The sequence below is a fragment of the Arvicanthis niloticus genome, chromosome 1 (assembly GCF_011762505.2).
Source record: "Arvicanthis niloticus isolate mArvNil1 chromosome 1, mArvNil1.pat.X, whole genome shotgun sequence".
NCBI classification, from domain to species: domain Eukaryota; kingdom Metazoa; phylum Chordata; class Mammalia; order Rodentia; family Muridae; genus Arvicanthis; species Arvicanthis niloticus.
Window position 1 is genome coordinate 72448324 of NC_047658.1, and position 17694 is coordinate 72466017.

The 17694-nt window shown below is 37.1% G+C and overlaps 2 protein-coding genes across 2 annotated transcripts; one reads left to right on the forward strand and one right to left on the reverse strand.

The window, feature by feature from the left end:
• Nucleotides 1-834: 834 nt before the first annotated feature.
• LOC117724212 (olfactory receptor 51A7-like) lies at nt 835-3207 on the forward strand. Its single transcript, XM_034523912.2, has 2 exons — nt 835-1039; nt 1844-3207. Exon 2 carries the CDS (start codon nt 1878-1880, stop codon nt 2814-2816), a length of 939 nt encoding a protein of 312 aa, XP_034379803.1. The 5' UTR covers nt 835-1039; nt 1844-1877; the 3' UTR covers nt 2817-3207.
• A 2601-nt stretch (nt 3208-5808) lies between these two features.
• Or51s1 (olfactory receptor family 51 subfamily S member 1) lies at nt 5809-16591 on the reverse strand. Its single transcript, XM_076939496.1, has 2 exons — nt 16220-16591; nt 5809-9541 (listed from the first exon to the last, which is right to left on the reverse strand). Exon 2 carries the CDS (start codon nt 9518-9520, stop codon nt 8552-8554), a length of 969 nt encoding a protein of 322 aa, XP_076795611.1. The 5' UTR covers nt 9521-9541; nt 16220-16591; the 3' UTR covers nt 5809-8551.
• Between the last annotated feature and the right edge of the window lie 1103 nt (nt 16592-17694).

Below are 17694 nucleotides of genomic sequence, written 5' to 3' on the forward strand. Positions count from 1 at the left end.
TTACCAGCTAACTCTTGTATGGATTCAAGCTTCTATTTCTCTTGCCTCCTGTAAGATGCTCAGAGTCCCCGTGAAGGCACATATACTAATGCAAGCCATCTCTTCTACAGCTTCCTGATAGTTATAGCTAGTATCAGAGGTGTCCTTCCTCTATTGCAGCTTGAAGGGCTGTCCTTATATGGTGACAACTGTAAAGCTCTGGCAGATGGTTTTGGGTCTTGAGTTTTCTTTGATGTTGTAAGTCTATGGATCTGTAAGATGCTCTGTAAGAACCTTAAGAGTGTAAGTATATAGTACATAGCATCTTTATGTTCATGATTCAGGTGGATAATTGTAAAGATTTGCATATTTGGTCCATGTGGTTTTTATTTTGTTCATTTGAAAGAAAGAAAAAGAATCTCACTCTTGAATATTAAATTCCCTTTGGATCAATTTTCACCCTCACTGTGTTGATTTACAATGTCATACCTGTGAGTATATATTGTTAAAATGCAAAGTTTTATATCCTAAGGGTCATCAAATATTTCTACAAAAGATCAGAATTTAATTGATTTATAATTTCTAGGTAAATATAACCTTATGGATTCTGTCCCAATTCTTCACTTCTTGCTTCCCTTTCTTTCTTTATAAATATCAAAGGCTCCTAATGTGTACAACAGTCAAAGAGCTGAGTTTGCTTTCAAACCTTTGGGGTAAACCCCTTAACAGTCATATAACCTGTGCCATAATGACAATATATGAACACTTCAGGGAGCTCCTCCATGTTGCGAGCTCTTATATTTAATTTACTTAATCTGTATCTTAAAACATGTAGTTTGAGGTGCTAGAAAGAAGGTTCTGTCGCTAATGTGTTTTCTGTGAAAATGTGAGGATCTCGATTCAATTCTGTAGTCAGCATGTATACAAAGCTTGGCATGGAGGCATGTGTCTAGAATCCCAGCACTGAGGAGGAAGAAAAGAAGACTTCTGAGGTCCACTTGTCAGCTAGTCTAGCTGAAGTAGAGAGCTCCAGAAACAGTGGGAAATTTTATCTGTAAAGGTAAGATGAAAGAGATAATGGAATACATCTGATGTTGACTTCTGGTCTCTATATGCATGCACAGATGTATGGGAACCTGAGCTCCCCACCCACGCATGCAGGCATGCACGTGTGTACAAATACATATGCATACAGAAAGATGTAGGTTTTTGTTGTTAATAAAGGTATCAAACACATTTGTACTTTCTAGTTTTACAGTTACTTAGAAATATATAAAAATAAAATAAATATCTATATTTAAACATTGTAAAAGTCTTAAATACTATGAAGAAACTGTTTAAATCCATTACATATTTTTAAAAAGTTATAACTATATAACTATATAACTAACTATATAACTATATAACTAACTATATAACTATATAACTAACTATATAACTATATAACTATATAACTATATAACTATATAACTATATAACTATATAACTATATAACTATATAACTATATAACTATATAACTAACTATATAACTATATAACTATATAAAACTATATAAAACTATATAAAACTATATAAAACTATATAAAACTATATAAATATATATATATATATATATATATATATATATATATATATATATATATATACATATATATATATATTCCATGGGTGAGTTTTACTGGGGGAGAATGGAAAAGAAAAAAGGATGAAGGGGTGATAAAGGAAGAGGAGGAGGAGAAAGAAGAGGAGGAGAAGAAAAGAGAAAAGTTACATATTTTTATCTCCTAATTTGACTACAATAACTCATGTTTCTTTATAATTACAACTAAAAGATAATATTTTTGATTGTTGATGGCAGTGTAGGTCCTACAGCAGCTGACCAAGACATATATTTGTGATGACTCTCAATACTTCCGAGGTTGAAATCTCTTCATTTCGACTGATTGGGATCCCAGGCCTGGAACACATGCACATTTGGGTCTCCATCCCTATCTGCCTCATGTACCTTACAGCTATCCTGGGAAACTGCACCATCCTCTGTGTCATCAGAACAGAGCCTTCTCTGCATGAGCCCATGTACTATTTTCTCTCCATGTTGGCCTTCTCTGATCTGGGCCTGTCTTTCTCCTCCATCCCCACTATGCTAAGAATATTCTTGTTCAATGCCATGGGAATTTCTGCTGATGCCTGTATTGCCCAGGAATTCTTCATCCATGGATTCACAGATATGGAATCTTCAGTGCTCCTCATTATGTCCTTTGATCGCTTTGTAGCCATCCGGCACCCCCTGAGATACAGTGCCATCCTCACAAGCTCCAGAGTTGTGCAAATTGGGCTAGCATTTGCTGTTAAAAGCATTCTCCTGGTGCTTCCCCTTCCATTTACTTTAAAGAGACTCAGATATTGCAATAAACGCTTATTGTCACATTCTTATTGTCTCCATCAGGATGTCATGAAGCTAGCCTGCTCTGACAACAGGGTTAACTTTTACTATGGGCTTTTTGTTGCACTCTGCATGATGTCAGACAGTGTGTTCATTGCTGTGTCCTATGTATTCATCTTGAAGACAGTGTTGGGTATCGCATCTCATGGGGAGCGGCTCAAAGCTCTCAATACTTGTGTATCCCATATCTGTGCTGTGCTCATTTTCTATGTCCCTATCATTACCTTAGCTACTATGCATCGCTTTGCAAAGCATAAATCCCCATTAGTTATGATTCTGATAGCAGATGCTTTCTTGCTGGTACCACCCTTGATGAATCCCATTGTGTATTGTGTTAAAACTAGGCAGATTAGAGTAAAAGTTTTAGAGAAACTAGGTCTGCATTCTAAGTAATGATGTTCCTAGAAGTTGCATTTTTTGTACAATAAGCTGCTTTAGAGAGATGACTTTTTCATCCTCAAAAAGATTGTTCCATTTATTGCATAGTCCTATACTTTGTTTCAATTAATTAGTACTGTCACTTTTCTGTTTTGAATGATGGAGAAACTTCATATTTTACAAAACCTCTGTGAGTCCTTTCATTGTTATTTGGTTGAAGACATCTATCCTTGGGGACAAAATTGAAGAATAAGAATTTATATAATCTTCTGAAGAAAATCTAGGAGATGTATCTGGGAGAAGCCTGAAAGACTCTGGAACTGTTTAACATCTTTGTATTTGTCTCTTATTTTGATCTCCTCTATGTTGCAATAAACCCTTTACTTCATGCTTGAGTTTCTCTTAATCTGTTCTTTGTTGTTCAGTGTTGTAATTACAGGTGTCACCCTGAGAGTTACTGACACTATGACACTGTGAAACTGCAGAATCAGCACTGCTGCAAGCTTGTGAGTCATTACTCATATTACTGACATCCTGGGTAATTTACATTCCAATTACTGATTGAGCAATACTTTCTAGGATGATATGAAAGAGGAAACTGTACAAACCATCGTTTGTCCATCCTGATTTATGGTGAAATCAACTCTAGAGGGATAAATTATAAAAGGGCCTTGGCATTTGTTAGCATCATGGTAAAAGTTAGGGGACAGAGAAATGTATCGCAGGAGTTGGAGGATACTTTACAACACCAAGTTATACATATATATGTTTCTTATAGCAAATGTTTGATAAATTCCCACACAGAAAAGAGCTATAGATTATTCACTTTTAACTCTTTCAGTAATATAACTTTTCTGTAATATATGCTTTGTGGATGTGTATCAATTTGCACTGAAATTTGAAAGTAAATGAAGGAATGTTGGTAAAAAGAAAATGTAGCACAAAGGGAAATACAATCAGGAAGCCTCTCTAGTTTGATTTCTTTTGTTGTGATATAATATCCTGACAAGAGTAACTTGGGGGAAGTAAGCATTTATTCAGCTTATACTTCCAAGTCACACTCTGTCTCTGAGGGAGGTAGGATCAGAAACACAAGGCAAGAGCCTGAAGCAGAAGCAATGGAAGAGTGATGCTTTCTGGTGTACTCAGTGGCTTGAGCTCAGCTATCTATCTCCTACAGTCCAGACTGCCTACAGTGAGTTGGGTCATCTCACATCAATCACCAATCAGGACAATCTCTCACAGACATGGCCACAGGCAAGCTGATCATGACAATTCTCCATCTGAAGTTTCTTCTTCCTTGGTGAATCCAAATTCTTTAAACTTGATATTAAGAACTAACAAAACAAAACAAAACAAATGTCAAATCATGAAGTTTCTGTGATAAGAAAAATCTTGAATCAGATTAGCAAAGTGTATTTGGTAGGTAATGAAACCCAGGCCAATGTTCCTTTTGTTCTGCTGAAGTAAGCCAGTGTCATTACCTTGACTCTGTAAAGGTTCTCTCCTCTCTACATATCAGTAGAAGAAACTAATACTGTAGGAATATAGGGAATTTTGTGGGACACAGGGATTCCTCCATTAAATCTATTCCATTGTAAAGAAAACGAAAATGATGAAATTTTTTTGAATATGGATGAAACTGGAAAAAGTTATGAGGGAGTCAATCCAACCCAGGACCCAAAGGACAAATGACACATGTTCTTTTCTGTATGTGAATGCTGGCACTGACTGATTCTTTTGCTTGTTTAACTTGAAATATCCATGGAGTCTGGAAGATGAAGGTGACATTGATGAAGTATTTTTTGGGAAGGAGCTGGTAGAAGATAGGTGGACTAAAAGTAAAGTGGAAAAATATCGTAAGGGAATATTCTGATGCGGTAGGGTATGGGAGACTGAGGGGATGAGGAGTGAGTGTAGGAATGTTAACCAAGGAGAAGGGTGTATGAAAAAGCCATATAAAAACTTACTATCTTGGAATCCAATTAAAATGCATAAAAGATACATTGAAGGGAGGTTCATTGCATGGGTAGATACTGATGTTCCCAGAAGCAATGGTTAGTACAGAAAATCTTCACTGCCATATAGGGAATGGAGTTCTGTAGGAGTTATTGGACAGGAAGATCCCATAGGCTCCCCCAAACAATACAAGATCTTGCCAGTGTTTTTTTTTTTTTTTTTTTTTTTTTTTTTTTTTTTTTTTCCCATCAAAACTAGGTTATAAGACCCTATTGTTGAAGATGTAACATACCTGGGTTGCAAGATATAAACAAGTAGATATAGAGTTGGAAACCTCCTCCCTGTGGGGTATTAATGTTCCAAAAGGTACTACAGAGGCATCTAAGGAAGAAATGACAAATGGTTTTACTCAGTTGTGAATCCTACAAACTACACAACCAGGCAAGATGTGTCCATTAGTGCAATAGTGGCACAATCATCATGGGAGTAACCAAACACATTCTGGTTGCATTTAAGGCTCATACCACAAAGGGAGAGACATAGTTGTTATTATAAATCTGGTCAATAATCCATACTATGGGGGTATAGGTAAAAGGAGGGAAATAAATCACTGTTGTTTAAATAAATTGACACAGCATCAAATTGCATTCCAAATTTCGGTGTATATCTGTAGAAAAAAGCTACTTCCAGACTTAAGGAAAGAATCTTCTCTTTGCAGTGAATGACAATGAATTCACAAACCCAAGGACAATGAATATGCTAAGAATAAGTGAAAGCTGAAGGCTCAGCCTTAAATAAAATAGTTGTACTTCCTCTTCTACACCAAGGTTTAGGGGATAGTGAGAAATAGAGAGATGGGAAGAATGAAAGATCTTGAGGTCATTGTTTTTAAAAAATAAAATATGTATTTTCTTAGAAGCATTCAGAATGCCAACAAAACAGCTACACTTTTCTTTTGCAATTACAAAATTTTATTCAGTTAACAGAACAATTATCTTCATATAAGCTGCATCAGAAACAACTGAAGATAAAAAAAAAACACCCAAAAAACAAAATCAAACTGCCATCCCCATATATAACTAATTTGCGCTATGCACCAATAAGAACCTGCTTTAAATTTCTATGCAAGTTTCACAGCCTCAGACTGTAGCAGGTAAGGTTAGTGGGTATTGAAAATACCACAAGACAGGACTATCTAAAGATACATTCAGTAGTATGTTAATATACAAAAAAGACACTGTACAGATTAAAAATTTACACAGCCTTACATTTCAATTTTTTCTTTAAAAGGAGTGAGTTGGGTAGGGGGGCTTAAATGCTTTATAGACAAGAAAAACTGCACTAGAACCAACTTAGTCATCATCATCATGATCATTTTCTTCTTCCTCATCATTTCATCTTCCTCATCTTTCTATTATTTTGTTTTCTTGCTCTTTTCATCCTTAACTACCCCCTTTTCTGCTGCATCAGCTTTTTTCTTTAGCTCAGTAGGCAGCAATATCTATTTTAAATTTCTCCTTCAGCTTGACAGCCTTCTTGTAACAGGGCTGCTTGTCACTGCAGAGGTATTGTTACACATCTCTTCTAATTTCTTTGCAACATCACTGATGGATAAGCCAGGATGTTTGCCTTTGAGTTTTGGGTAATAAACAGAACAGCAAGAAGGCCTAGCAAGGCCTCTTGGGTGCATTGGGGTCCTTGAACTTCTTTTTGGTCTCTCCTTTGTGGGGATGTAGGTTTTCATTTCTCTTTCATAATGAGCATTGTCATCCTTTGTCATGTCTTCAAATTTCCTCCTTTTCTTTAACAGACATGGTCTTCCACATCTCTGAGCACTTCTTGGAGAACTCTGAGAAGTTGACAGAAGCATCTGGGTGTTTCTTCATGTGCTCCTCTTAGCAGGTTTGCACAAGGAATGCATGTGAGGACATTTTGTTTCTTGGATCCTTAGGATCTTCTTTGCTCATTTTTAGTTGATTTTCCTCCAGAAGGCACAGAATTGCCCAGTGGTGGGCGGGCTCTTGATTGCCCCTGCTCTGCCTCTATGGAGCTCCCTGAAGATATCTTTAATACTTAATGCTCATTAATAGGAAGCAGTTGACTAAACAATAATCCATTCATGCCATCAAATGTTATATAGTCATCTGAATCAATGAAGTCTGTACTAATTATCTTGGAGGGATTTCAGCCATCAGGAAAAAAAAAGCAGATTAAAGGGAAGAAAAATGATCATAATATATTACATGCAAAATATCTTCTTTAATTAAAAAAAAAAGAAAACAAGGCTCAGTTTAGAGCTTCCACAAGTATTCCATGCATACCTGAAATCATCATTTTTGTATGTTTGTTACCTAGTATGTTCTCTAAGGAAATAAAATTAAAATATTAGTTCTGTACCCCCTAAAATACATGTAGAATATTTTAAAATCATTATGTTATAAACAATGCAAACTCCTCATATTAATAGTCATGATACATAAAGAAAAATTAAGAAAATATTCTATGCTTATAGAATGGAACAGAGATTATATTGTGTTAGTTCATTTTTGTTGAGCACCATCCATAAAGCTTCATTTGTAGTTATGGCACATGTTGTAGTCTCTAGATGGACAAATATCCTCTTGATCTAGACTACTATAACTTTGTGGCTTGCCTCAGGTGTGCAAGTGGCAGTCATTTGCCTCAGGGTACAGGTTTTTCTCAGGTCTGGACTGTGTCTCATTCTAGAGGCCAGGTAGAAGGAGCAGAGACTACCTGAAAAGCACTTTCCATAGCATAGTGAGTGGAATCTTGTTGAAGATGCCTTTCCTCATCACATTCATTAGCACCCCATTTAGCAAGCAGAGAAATACATAGGACAAAGGAAATGAGGTGTCCAGTCTCAAAGTCACAGTGGAAATAGCTGGTGTGGGTGAGGATACATAATAGTCTTGTTAAGAAGTAAAGAACTGAGAATGAAGACATCCCATGAACAGTGTGTAAATTGTGTATATTTGCACATGTGCATGCACAAACACACATACACACTTATTTCATATAGTTTTGTTATATAGATCATGCTGGCCTAGAATTCACAATCCTGCTATTTCAGTCTCTTAAATAATTAGAGGTGTATATTATCATTCACTGCTCAGGACATTATATTTATTAACATGAATTAAAAGCCCAACTATGGTTAACTTTGAGTGATGTAAATCCATCTTTTCTTGTTATTTTTCTCAAGTGCAGGGGATTTTAACCATAAATATACATGTATCAAAATTCTGATTAAACAATTGAAAAATGAGTAATGAAAAATACACAATTATTTTTCTCCCTAGGCCCATTTCTTGGTGTGAAAGAATGAAGAAGAGAATCTTGTTCCTCTGATGATCACTAAGAATACTACATATGAGTGGCAACTCAGGTGAAAACTCTCCTCCATCCAGCTGGGCAGGAGGCTTATCTTATCTCTTTTCTTTCACATAGCCTTAAATTCTCCACTCTTCTCAGATACATGGTTTACAGCCATGGAATTAACAAGCATGTCCTTCCTAGGATGACTGTGGTATGATACAGAATCCAGCTCTGTCTAATGTCATTGGTAGTGCCACAGTAAGTGGCTCACTTCAATTCTCTGAGACTTTTATGTTTTCTTCAAAATGCTCATATACAGTTGTAGAAAAGAGTAACTTTGTGTATAGATAAGTATGGACCAAAATGCCGTCATCTACGGTGAAGTAAGTTTTCAGTCATGGAAGCCTTTGCATTGGGAGCTCTTTACCACAAGCATGGAGGATACTCTTTCTTCACTAAGCACAACCCACCTTTGTGGGTAGTAACCTCTTTAGAATTTTTTCTCTAATCTCCTTCATCTTGACACTGTAGAGAACTGGGTTTATCAGTGGAGGGAGCAGGAAGTGGACATAGGAGAGGAGAGTATGGGCAGGCGGAGAGAGTGACAGCTTGAATCTGTCAATGAGTGCCAAGAGAATCATGGGTATGTAGAAGAGGAGCACAGCAGAAAGGTGAGCAGCACACGTCTGGCCAGCTTTCCAGCGATCCTCAGCAGACCCCACACCTTGCAATGCTCTGCCAATCAGGCCATATGAGAAGAAAATAAGCAGAGGATCTAGTGCCATCACTGACAGTACCACAACCAGGCTGTAGACTGCACCGCATGCTCCTGGGCAAGCTAGGCGAGCCATATCTGGGTGTAAGCAGTAAGAATGTGTCAGGATCTGTGGACGGCAATATGGCATGCGAGCCAGCAGGAATGGCAGGGGCAGATGGAGACTCAAGCATCGGAAAGCAATGGCTACGGCAATCTTGCTGATGACATCATTGGTGAGGAGCACTGGGTAGTGGAGAGGGCGGCAGATGGCTACTGCCCGATCGAAGGCCATGGCGAGCAAGACAGAGGACTCCATAACAGAAAAGACATGGACGAAGAACATCTGCAGAAGACAGGCTGAGGCAGGGACAGTGTGAGCATCAGCAAAGGCCAGGCCTAGCAGGGTGGGCATTAGCACCGTGGCCAAGCCAACATCAGATACACTAAGCAAGAAGAGGAAGAAGTACATTGGTCGATGCAGTGTAGGCTCCAGAGCAATGATCCAGAGGATTGTACCATTGCCCAGGGCAGAGAGAAGGTAGATAGTGATGAGAGGAACTGACCACCAGGATGGTGCTGTTTCCAGGCCAGGCAGGCCCACTAACAGGAAAGTGGGGGCCATTGATGTGCTGCTGTTTGAGATTTCTTGGGTGGACAATGGTGACATAGTTCAGAATCACTCTGAAACCTGAAAAGTAATTATGTTTATTTGATCATGACCTGATTTCTTTTTGGAAGATAACTTCTACCACAACCTGCCTCTCTCCTCCAGGCACAGACTTATTCAAATAAATACATAGAACCCCCACCGCCACCCCTACATCCCCTCCTATCTGTAGCTTGCTTTGCATAGCTCTTCTTCGGGCTTATGTATATTCCTTTACCCTGTTTTGGTCTCTACTTATTTCTAATTTAATGTTCTTCATTATTTGATACACAGGAGAAGATCTATGTTAACATGATTATCTTCTCTTCTTAACTAGAAGCTGCCTGTCTTCTGTGCTCCTTAACAATCGCATTTGGTCTTCATTACCAATTCTCAGTAAAGGCACCAATTACTATTTTGTTTATAAGCTAGATTGTTTTGTTGTTCTTGTTCATATTGTGTTGAATTTTTTCATAGAATATATTTTGATCTTACTCTTTACCCTCTCCCAACTCTTCCCGGATCCTCTTACCTCCTTACCCACACAAATTTGTTTCTGTATCATAAAATAAAACAAATAACAAAACAAACAAAATATGAAAATGAGAACAAACAAAAAACCAATGATGATGATGATGAAAATAATAATAATAAACTAATATGATACAAAAAGCCCAGAAAAAATACTGTTGAGTTCATTGTATGTTGGCCAACTACTCCTATACATGGGGTCTGACCTGGAGAGTAGTTGATAAACCCATTGACATTTCACTGGAGAAAACTGATAAAAATGACTTTTAATGACATATTGATACATTAGAGATTTTCTTAAATCATTTATTTCTCAGTTAGCCTTGGATTCATGATCCCCTCTTCTTTTCCTTAAATGGGCTATCTTGTCAATAGGAGAAAATGCACCTAGTCCTACTGCAACTTGATATTCCAAGGAAAGTTGGTATCAGTGGGAGGCCTCCCCTTCTCTGAGGAGAAAGGGAGGGGGATGGAGAGAGGTGAGGTGAGAGGAAGAGACTGGGTGGAGAGGAGGGATGGCAAGCTGGGTTCTAGATATAAATAAATTAATTAAAAAACAAAAATAGATTTAAGAAAAGATATACCCTTCTTGCATTGAAAATTATGCTCTAGGGTCTTAGTTGCACATTGAAGAGAAACATTTCAGTTTTTGTTTGGCTAGGAGTCATTGCAATAATCTTTATCCATACCTGTCATGCACTCATATGTAGAAATTCTAGGAGGTAACTAAAGTATACTGGTTAAAATAATGAGTTTAACAAAGCCACAGAATATGAAGTTTACTAGCAAACACTGATCATGTTTTCATATGGCATCACTGAACAAACTGGATATCAAATTAGGAAAGTAAATGTATTCATAACTCCATTTAAAAGCATATAATAAATCAACCTTATATTCTGAAACTTACAAAAAAAGGTTAAGAAATGAAAAGCTCCAAAGGAATGCAGATATATTTCTGATTTATAGATTGAGAAACTCAGTAGAAAAATTTAATTTAATCATATCAGAATAAATGGTCAGAAAATTACTAAAAGACCAGCAGATCTTTTTGTTGCAATTTGTAAGATATTACCTTAAAATTTAGATTAAAACCACAATGAAACTATAATATAATAAAAGCTCTTATCTGACAGTAATGAGAGTATATTTAACACATAAATTAAAATATCAACAAACATAATAATGCTAAATTAAATAATTAGGCTGTATGTGATGTTACATAAATGTGATTTCAGTACTTGGGAGATGGAATGGAAAATTGTGAATTTATGAGCAACTGAACAACTCAGAAATACCCCATCTTGATGAAATCAAGCCAAACAAAACCAAATGAAATAAAGCAAGGGTAACATTAACTGCATACAATATGTGTAGGTAAATGGGACAATAATTTAATTCACAGGAAAAAGATTTCAGCCTACATTGCTGAGAAAAGTTCTGAAGAACTATAAGTAACCAATAAATAGGTGGAAAAGATAATGTAAAAGATGGCTGTGCATTGTTAATGATTATCATAAAATATATATAAGTAGAAAGTAAACACATGAAATATTAATTTCAATATCACTGACAGAATACAGTATTTAAATATTTAAAATAAATATTTTAAAAGACAAAGCATTCTTTTACACATTCTATAAGATTAAAAATATTATTTTAAAGAACAAAAATTTCTACTGGAACAGTTGTCAGAAACTACCTTAGATTGAATTTTTTTTTATTATGAAGTTGTATAGTTCCACTGGGAGCGACTGGGCAGGCCCTGATATAATAAAGTCATTATTAGTGTCTGCAGTTAAGTTTAAGTATCTGAGGGTAAGACTCTTAAGACATAAAGAGGCATACAGTACTGTACTTTCTAGAGCAAACAAGTAGAAGTTTTCATGAAGGTGAAAATAATGAACAAGGGACCTTAATAGTGTCAATGCTTCAACTGAAAGTTTGAACCATTACTGTAGAATTTAGAAAAACTTTAAAAATATTTATGAAATATTGTGCCATGCATGTTTTTAAAACCTCAAAAAGTAACCAGTATCTTCCACACAGCTACAATTGTGCATAAATGCTAGAGAGAAACCTTTCATGGGTAGCCCAGGATTTATTCTGATGTGATTAAATGACTTAGAGCAAGAAAATAATACCCAGGATCGGTCTAGAATTCTAAGACTGTGGCCTCAGTTCTAATGCTTCATTTCATCTGTATGAGGCATACTTTCATGCCAGTCACTGGGAAAGCCACATTGCTGCTCCTACATCCTACCCTCTCTACTCACTGACCACAAAGTGCTCTTTGCTGGGACTCCTACTGCCACACCCTGGGCTTTGCTGTCACTTTATCTGCCTTTCTGTCCCCTTTTCATATATTTTCCTATTTCTCACATGCAATCTGACACTATAGCTTTATCTTCTTGCCTGAAGCCCTTTGTTTATGTATGGCTTAAAAAAAAGCCACATCCTTGGTCCTTCTTTGAGATAGTTCCCTTATGCTGCCCAGGTGATCTCAGACTAATGAGCTCCTGCAATCCTCCTACCTCAGCTTTCTAAGTACCTGGGATTATTGCAGGTCTTTGTTGTTATATATGACTGCTAGACTGTTCTGTCTGTTATCAACCCCTTCACAGTAAGGATTCAGACAAGTACTTTTTAAAATCACTTCTGCTATATTTCAACTTAGGCATTGGAACCTTCCAACATAGCTATAAAGATGTGTTGTTGCTTTTTATACTCTTTAAATATTACACTTTATAAAAGAATGCTCTTCTCTGCACCATCAACCTTAAATGCGTCATGGCATTTCTGTGTAGACATTGGTCCTCTTGTTCTCCAACTTTCTGTGGCATCTTTCTTCACATCATGCTTGTGTAGGTACAGAGTGTGATTTTTAGTCTCTGCTATCTCCATTATTCATTTTCTTAATTTTTTATCTTTCATATAATTAGAATTTTACCTTATTGAGAGGTTTATTATTTATTGTTATAAATATTATTCCTTCCATATATTCAACTTCAAGTAAAATATTTTCTAAACCCTTTACACAGCTGTGTTGCATTTTCCAGACCACGTTTCTCCTAAAATTTCTTCTGGGTTCTGTTTTTTTTCTCTGAAATGTTTTCATCTCATTTCTTTCTTAAAGCATCCCCATCCACTTCACACACCCCCATACCCCACAGCTGTTTCCTTACAATATTAGTCTTACTGTTACTGTAGTCCTTTCTTCACAATGAATTTCTAGTTACCACTATCTTCTTGTGGATGTTGAGGTGTCTCTGTATGACACAAACTCTAGAAAGTGCTTCTGAATGGATGGGCTTGTACCCAGGAGGTCTGCATGCACCTTAGAGAACATTTCTAAGCTTTCAGAATGAGTCAAATCCTGTGTGTGCTTAGTAGAACAAAAAACAAAGGGGTGGGGGTGGGTGATAGAGACTGGTACTCGCAGTGAAAACCTGTAAGAATTTTGTGAATCAATTTAAGTCGACATACCATTTAGACTTGAGAAATAAATCAGTCTCATCTTATTAAAAGTCTTCCTCTACAGCCACTGTTCACATGTAGCATGTCCATTCACACACCAATATGTACTGACAGTCAGAAGGTAGTGTGCATATCCACATGTAACAGATATGCACAATACTCACAAACATCACACATTTCACACACATATATTTATACTTAGAAACATGTACACTCACACATTTACACAAATAAGTTTATATTTTAGCAAAAGTTACTAAAGTATCTGTAGAGCAAATGAAAACAAATTTGTGTGTTCCTATACATATCACATTCAAAGAATGAAATAACAAATATGTGCTCATTCTCTTAGACAAATAATTCCAAAAATACATTGATGTCTAAACATGCACTGATATGGAAAAATCATGTGGAAACAAAAGCAATGGTCATAGATATTTATTGTTGCCACATGTGCTCATGGAATTAAACATTCAATATTAATTGCTGACCACTAATCTCTTAACATTTCACACAGCCAGGAAAACACAAAGACTCTATGAATCACATTAATGCAAATAGTTGATAACTTCCGGAGCTTCATAAACATCGATCTTTTAGAACTCACACATGCAGCATGAGTGTATACATGTATGCACACACATGCCTATTCATATATATGTTTAAACATATGGGTGCATGTTCTCATAAACAATTTTTTACGAGAGTCTTTCATATCACACAAACCATTGAGTTACTCTTATTTTGTTTTCATATATAATAAACTGCTACAAATACAAGTGAATCGCCACATGAAATCTTGAATTCTGAGAGTTTAATTTTAACTAGCCTACATAGAAAGGAAGGACATCATTGCTGAAAGACATTTGTAAATACCACACAAGATTTTCTAGAAGACAAAGTCTTTGTACTTTATGAAATTAGTTTCCTGTTACTGAGATTCAGATGACCGAGATGACTCAGTGATTAGAACAGGATATTTAGTTATATTGGAGAATTGATACTGGTATAATGAAGACAACTTGCAGACACATTGACGTGAAAGACAGTCTGAAAAATTTACAGCAATTTGTTTGGCAGGCCTAGCCTTGACATTTAAATGCTTCAGGAAACTTTTTCTTGACATTTACCAAACATTGGATTAGACAGTGTCTTTTCCTGCAGTGCAGACATTGATCCCTTCTTTCTCAAATCTGTAAATTTTAGAATGGCTTTAGTGTGTGGACAATATGATAGAATTTATAGCATGGTCTATCCAGGGGATTGTGTAATCTAGAATATGCCAGGCTAGAAAGCATGGCTAAAAGTGTGGATTTCTTTTCAGTGTAGTGATTACACTCCCTGTCTTGAGAGACTTCCATGTGTCTCAGAATTAACTCATAATATAGTAAAGGATTCCTCAGTACTGAGCACTGTTGGAAGATGTGTGGTATATATCATAGAGAGACAAAATAAGTTATTAAATCAGGTAACATTTGAAGTATGGATGTGAGAAAATACCCACATGAATATAAACAGCAAGATGAAAACTGAGGGCCGAGCCATTGTTAAGCAAGAGACCAACCAAGGGATGCTAAGTATATAGTCAGGTTTTAAACCTGTGGTGTAAATAACCCTCAACATTTTTAGCCCAATCTCTGTGGGTGGATGAATTCAGAGAGCAGTCTGTGTCACACTATTTTACAATTTTTCTTATCCTGTCTCTTCATTAACGCTGTCTGTGGGATTCAGTTTTTCCCTGAAGGACTGGGAGAACACAACCCTAGCAGATGTCACTGGGGGCAGGAAGTTGGAAGAGCAGCCCAGATTCAATTATCAGTTCCTTAAATTTACCATCCAGGGTGTCTGGCTATCAGTAATCTGACTAAACCACACTACACATTTTAAAGATATGTATCAATGATAAGTTTGGTCAACAAAGTCTGATGTAAATAAATGGTATTCAAATTTAGAGCATTTTATCCTCAGTTGTCCAACATCCCCCACCCTGTTTGATACCATGTGCTCCACATCCTTGTACATACAGCTGCATCTGTCTCCTCAGTAGTGTACATCATAGGAACCGGTTTAAGTTTCCTATGACTTAGAGGTCTCAGATCCTTCAGGCATTGTGAGAATACAGTGCTCCTTCACAGACATCACTTCAAATATTATCTCTATGTGTGATCCCCACACAACGTCCTTGCCTGCATGCAGCCAGCACACTTTTACAAGCCCCTTCCATCACTTCTTTTATTCTGTGATTGATTTAAACACGAAGCTTATCTTTTCTGGTTCCCATTTCTGTAACATCTCTCCATTGCGCCAGACGCAGCCTGCTGAACTTCATAAGCTTGCATTTTGAAGCACTTGCTTGTACAAAAAATATTTCATTGCCCAGATTCCTGGCACCATGTCTCTGCATCCTCCCTGAGAGCATTGTGCTTTTCTTATCCCCCTACCTGACCAATTTTAACTTCACAGCCTTAGCCCACTTTTAATATTAAAAAGAATCGGAGTAATATTCTAATTAGGGTGTTTTCCAGATCTCCTTCCTGAGCTTTCAGGCTCAGAAATGGAAAGTTTCAGGCCCACCCCCTTCCTCCCGTGTCTCTCTTACTTCACATTCCTGTTCTTTCTTCCTTCTCCCCTTTTACACTGTCATCCACATGCCTGACGTTTGTCATTTTTTTCCCACATCTGCTTTTGTCTTTAATCGTTTACTCACCATACCTGGCTTCTCAGCGACCCTCACACACTCTAGTGCGTTAGTGGACTGCCTCTGCTGTATTCTTTATGTTATGTCTGTCAGCCGCACCGAGTCTGGGGGAATGGGGAGGCTGTGAGGTGAAGGAAAGGTGAACACAGGTGTCCAGGCCTGTCTTTGCCTGAGCCCCATGGGGAAGCCTCAGTGGAAACACTGTGGTTAGTTAAGAACCTGTTTGTCCCAGCAGAAAGACCATGATGACCTTTAAATAGCAGCAGGAACCGAAGGATTTCCTCATCACTAGTACTCAGTCCTGATTTCAAAATGGGAGGCGCAGGCCTCTTTCCACTCCACACTACTCTGATATTCATAGACCCAGTAGGTCTAGGTGCCCCACCTTCCCCTGACCTGTCTGGCCTTTGACCATTATCACAATATTTACCTAGCCGTTTGTTTTCAGACAGTGGATAATGAGCCCCAGAGAGTGTCTCTGAGTTATCCTTGGGGACCCCTTTTGGTTTTGTTGCTTCTGGTTTTGACTAATTGCCATTAGCACAGTGTGGCACCACATGGTACTAATAGGACCCAGGTCACAGGTCCAGTCTCCTCAGGGACGCTTATTCACTTTGCTTTGCTTCTTCAAGCTTACATCAGAATCAACCCAAATGTGCTACAGCATGCTATTAATCTCCATTGTGATTTGCTCTCCGATTCTACATACGTGTAATTGTATGTTTATAATCATGTTTACCTAAAGTGTATATACCTCAAGATTAGCTAGATTCACTGACTCTTGTGAGCCAGTGGCTAAATTCTTTTTCCTTTCTCTTCTCTGTACTTTTCACACTAGTATTGCCCTTCTTCTTCTCAATAGATTCCTTCCCAGTTCTTAATAGGTGGTAGCATATCACCAGGCATGCCCATTCCCACCCCAAGGTGTGGCTTTCTCATTGCACCCTTAACACAATCAGTTTATATCCCTCTAAATAACTCGGGCACCTGTTGTGTGCAGTGCCCTCCCTGCTCTTCTTCCTCAGACCTTCCAGGGGTGCCTTTGACCCAGTAATTTTTTCTACAGGCTCAAGTAACCAAATCTTAGCATATCAGAGTTCCTCTTTATCTAACACTCTAAATGGTGTGACCCTTAGGCCCTGGAAGCTGCTCTCTCAGATTTGCCAATTACACTTTAAATATTTGGCAAATTAATTAATTGGCCTTAGTTTCTCAAACTGGCAAAAGTTTCATATTCAGGTCTATGTTATCTATAGATCTTTAATTTTGGTTAATAATGTAAATACAAAATAATGAATGTTTTAGCATTTTGTATTGTAAGCTATCTTTAATTGCATAAACAATTATGCAACACATTCTCATTTTATGAGATTGATGTCACCAATGATCCTTTTATATATTATATAGTCATTGGTCTGGATTTGCGTTTTTAAATGTTTCTATTGTTTTAATTTAATTTTTTAATGTTTTAAATGCTTTTTATTTTTTT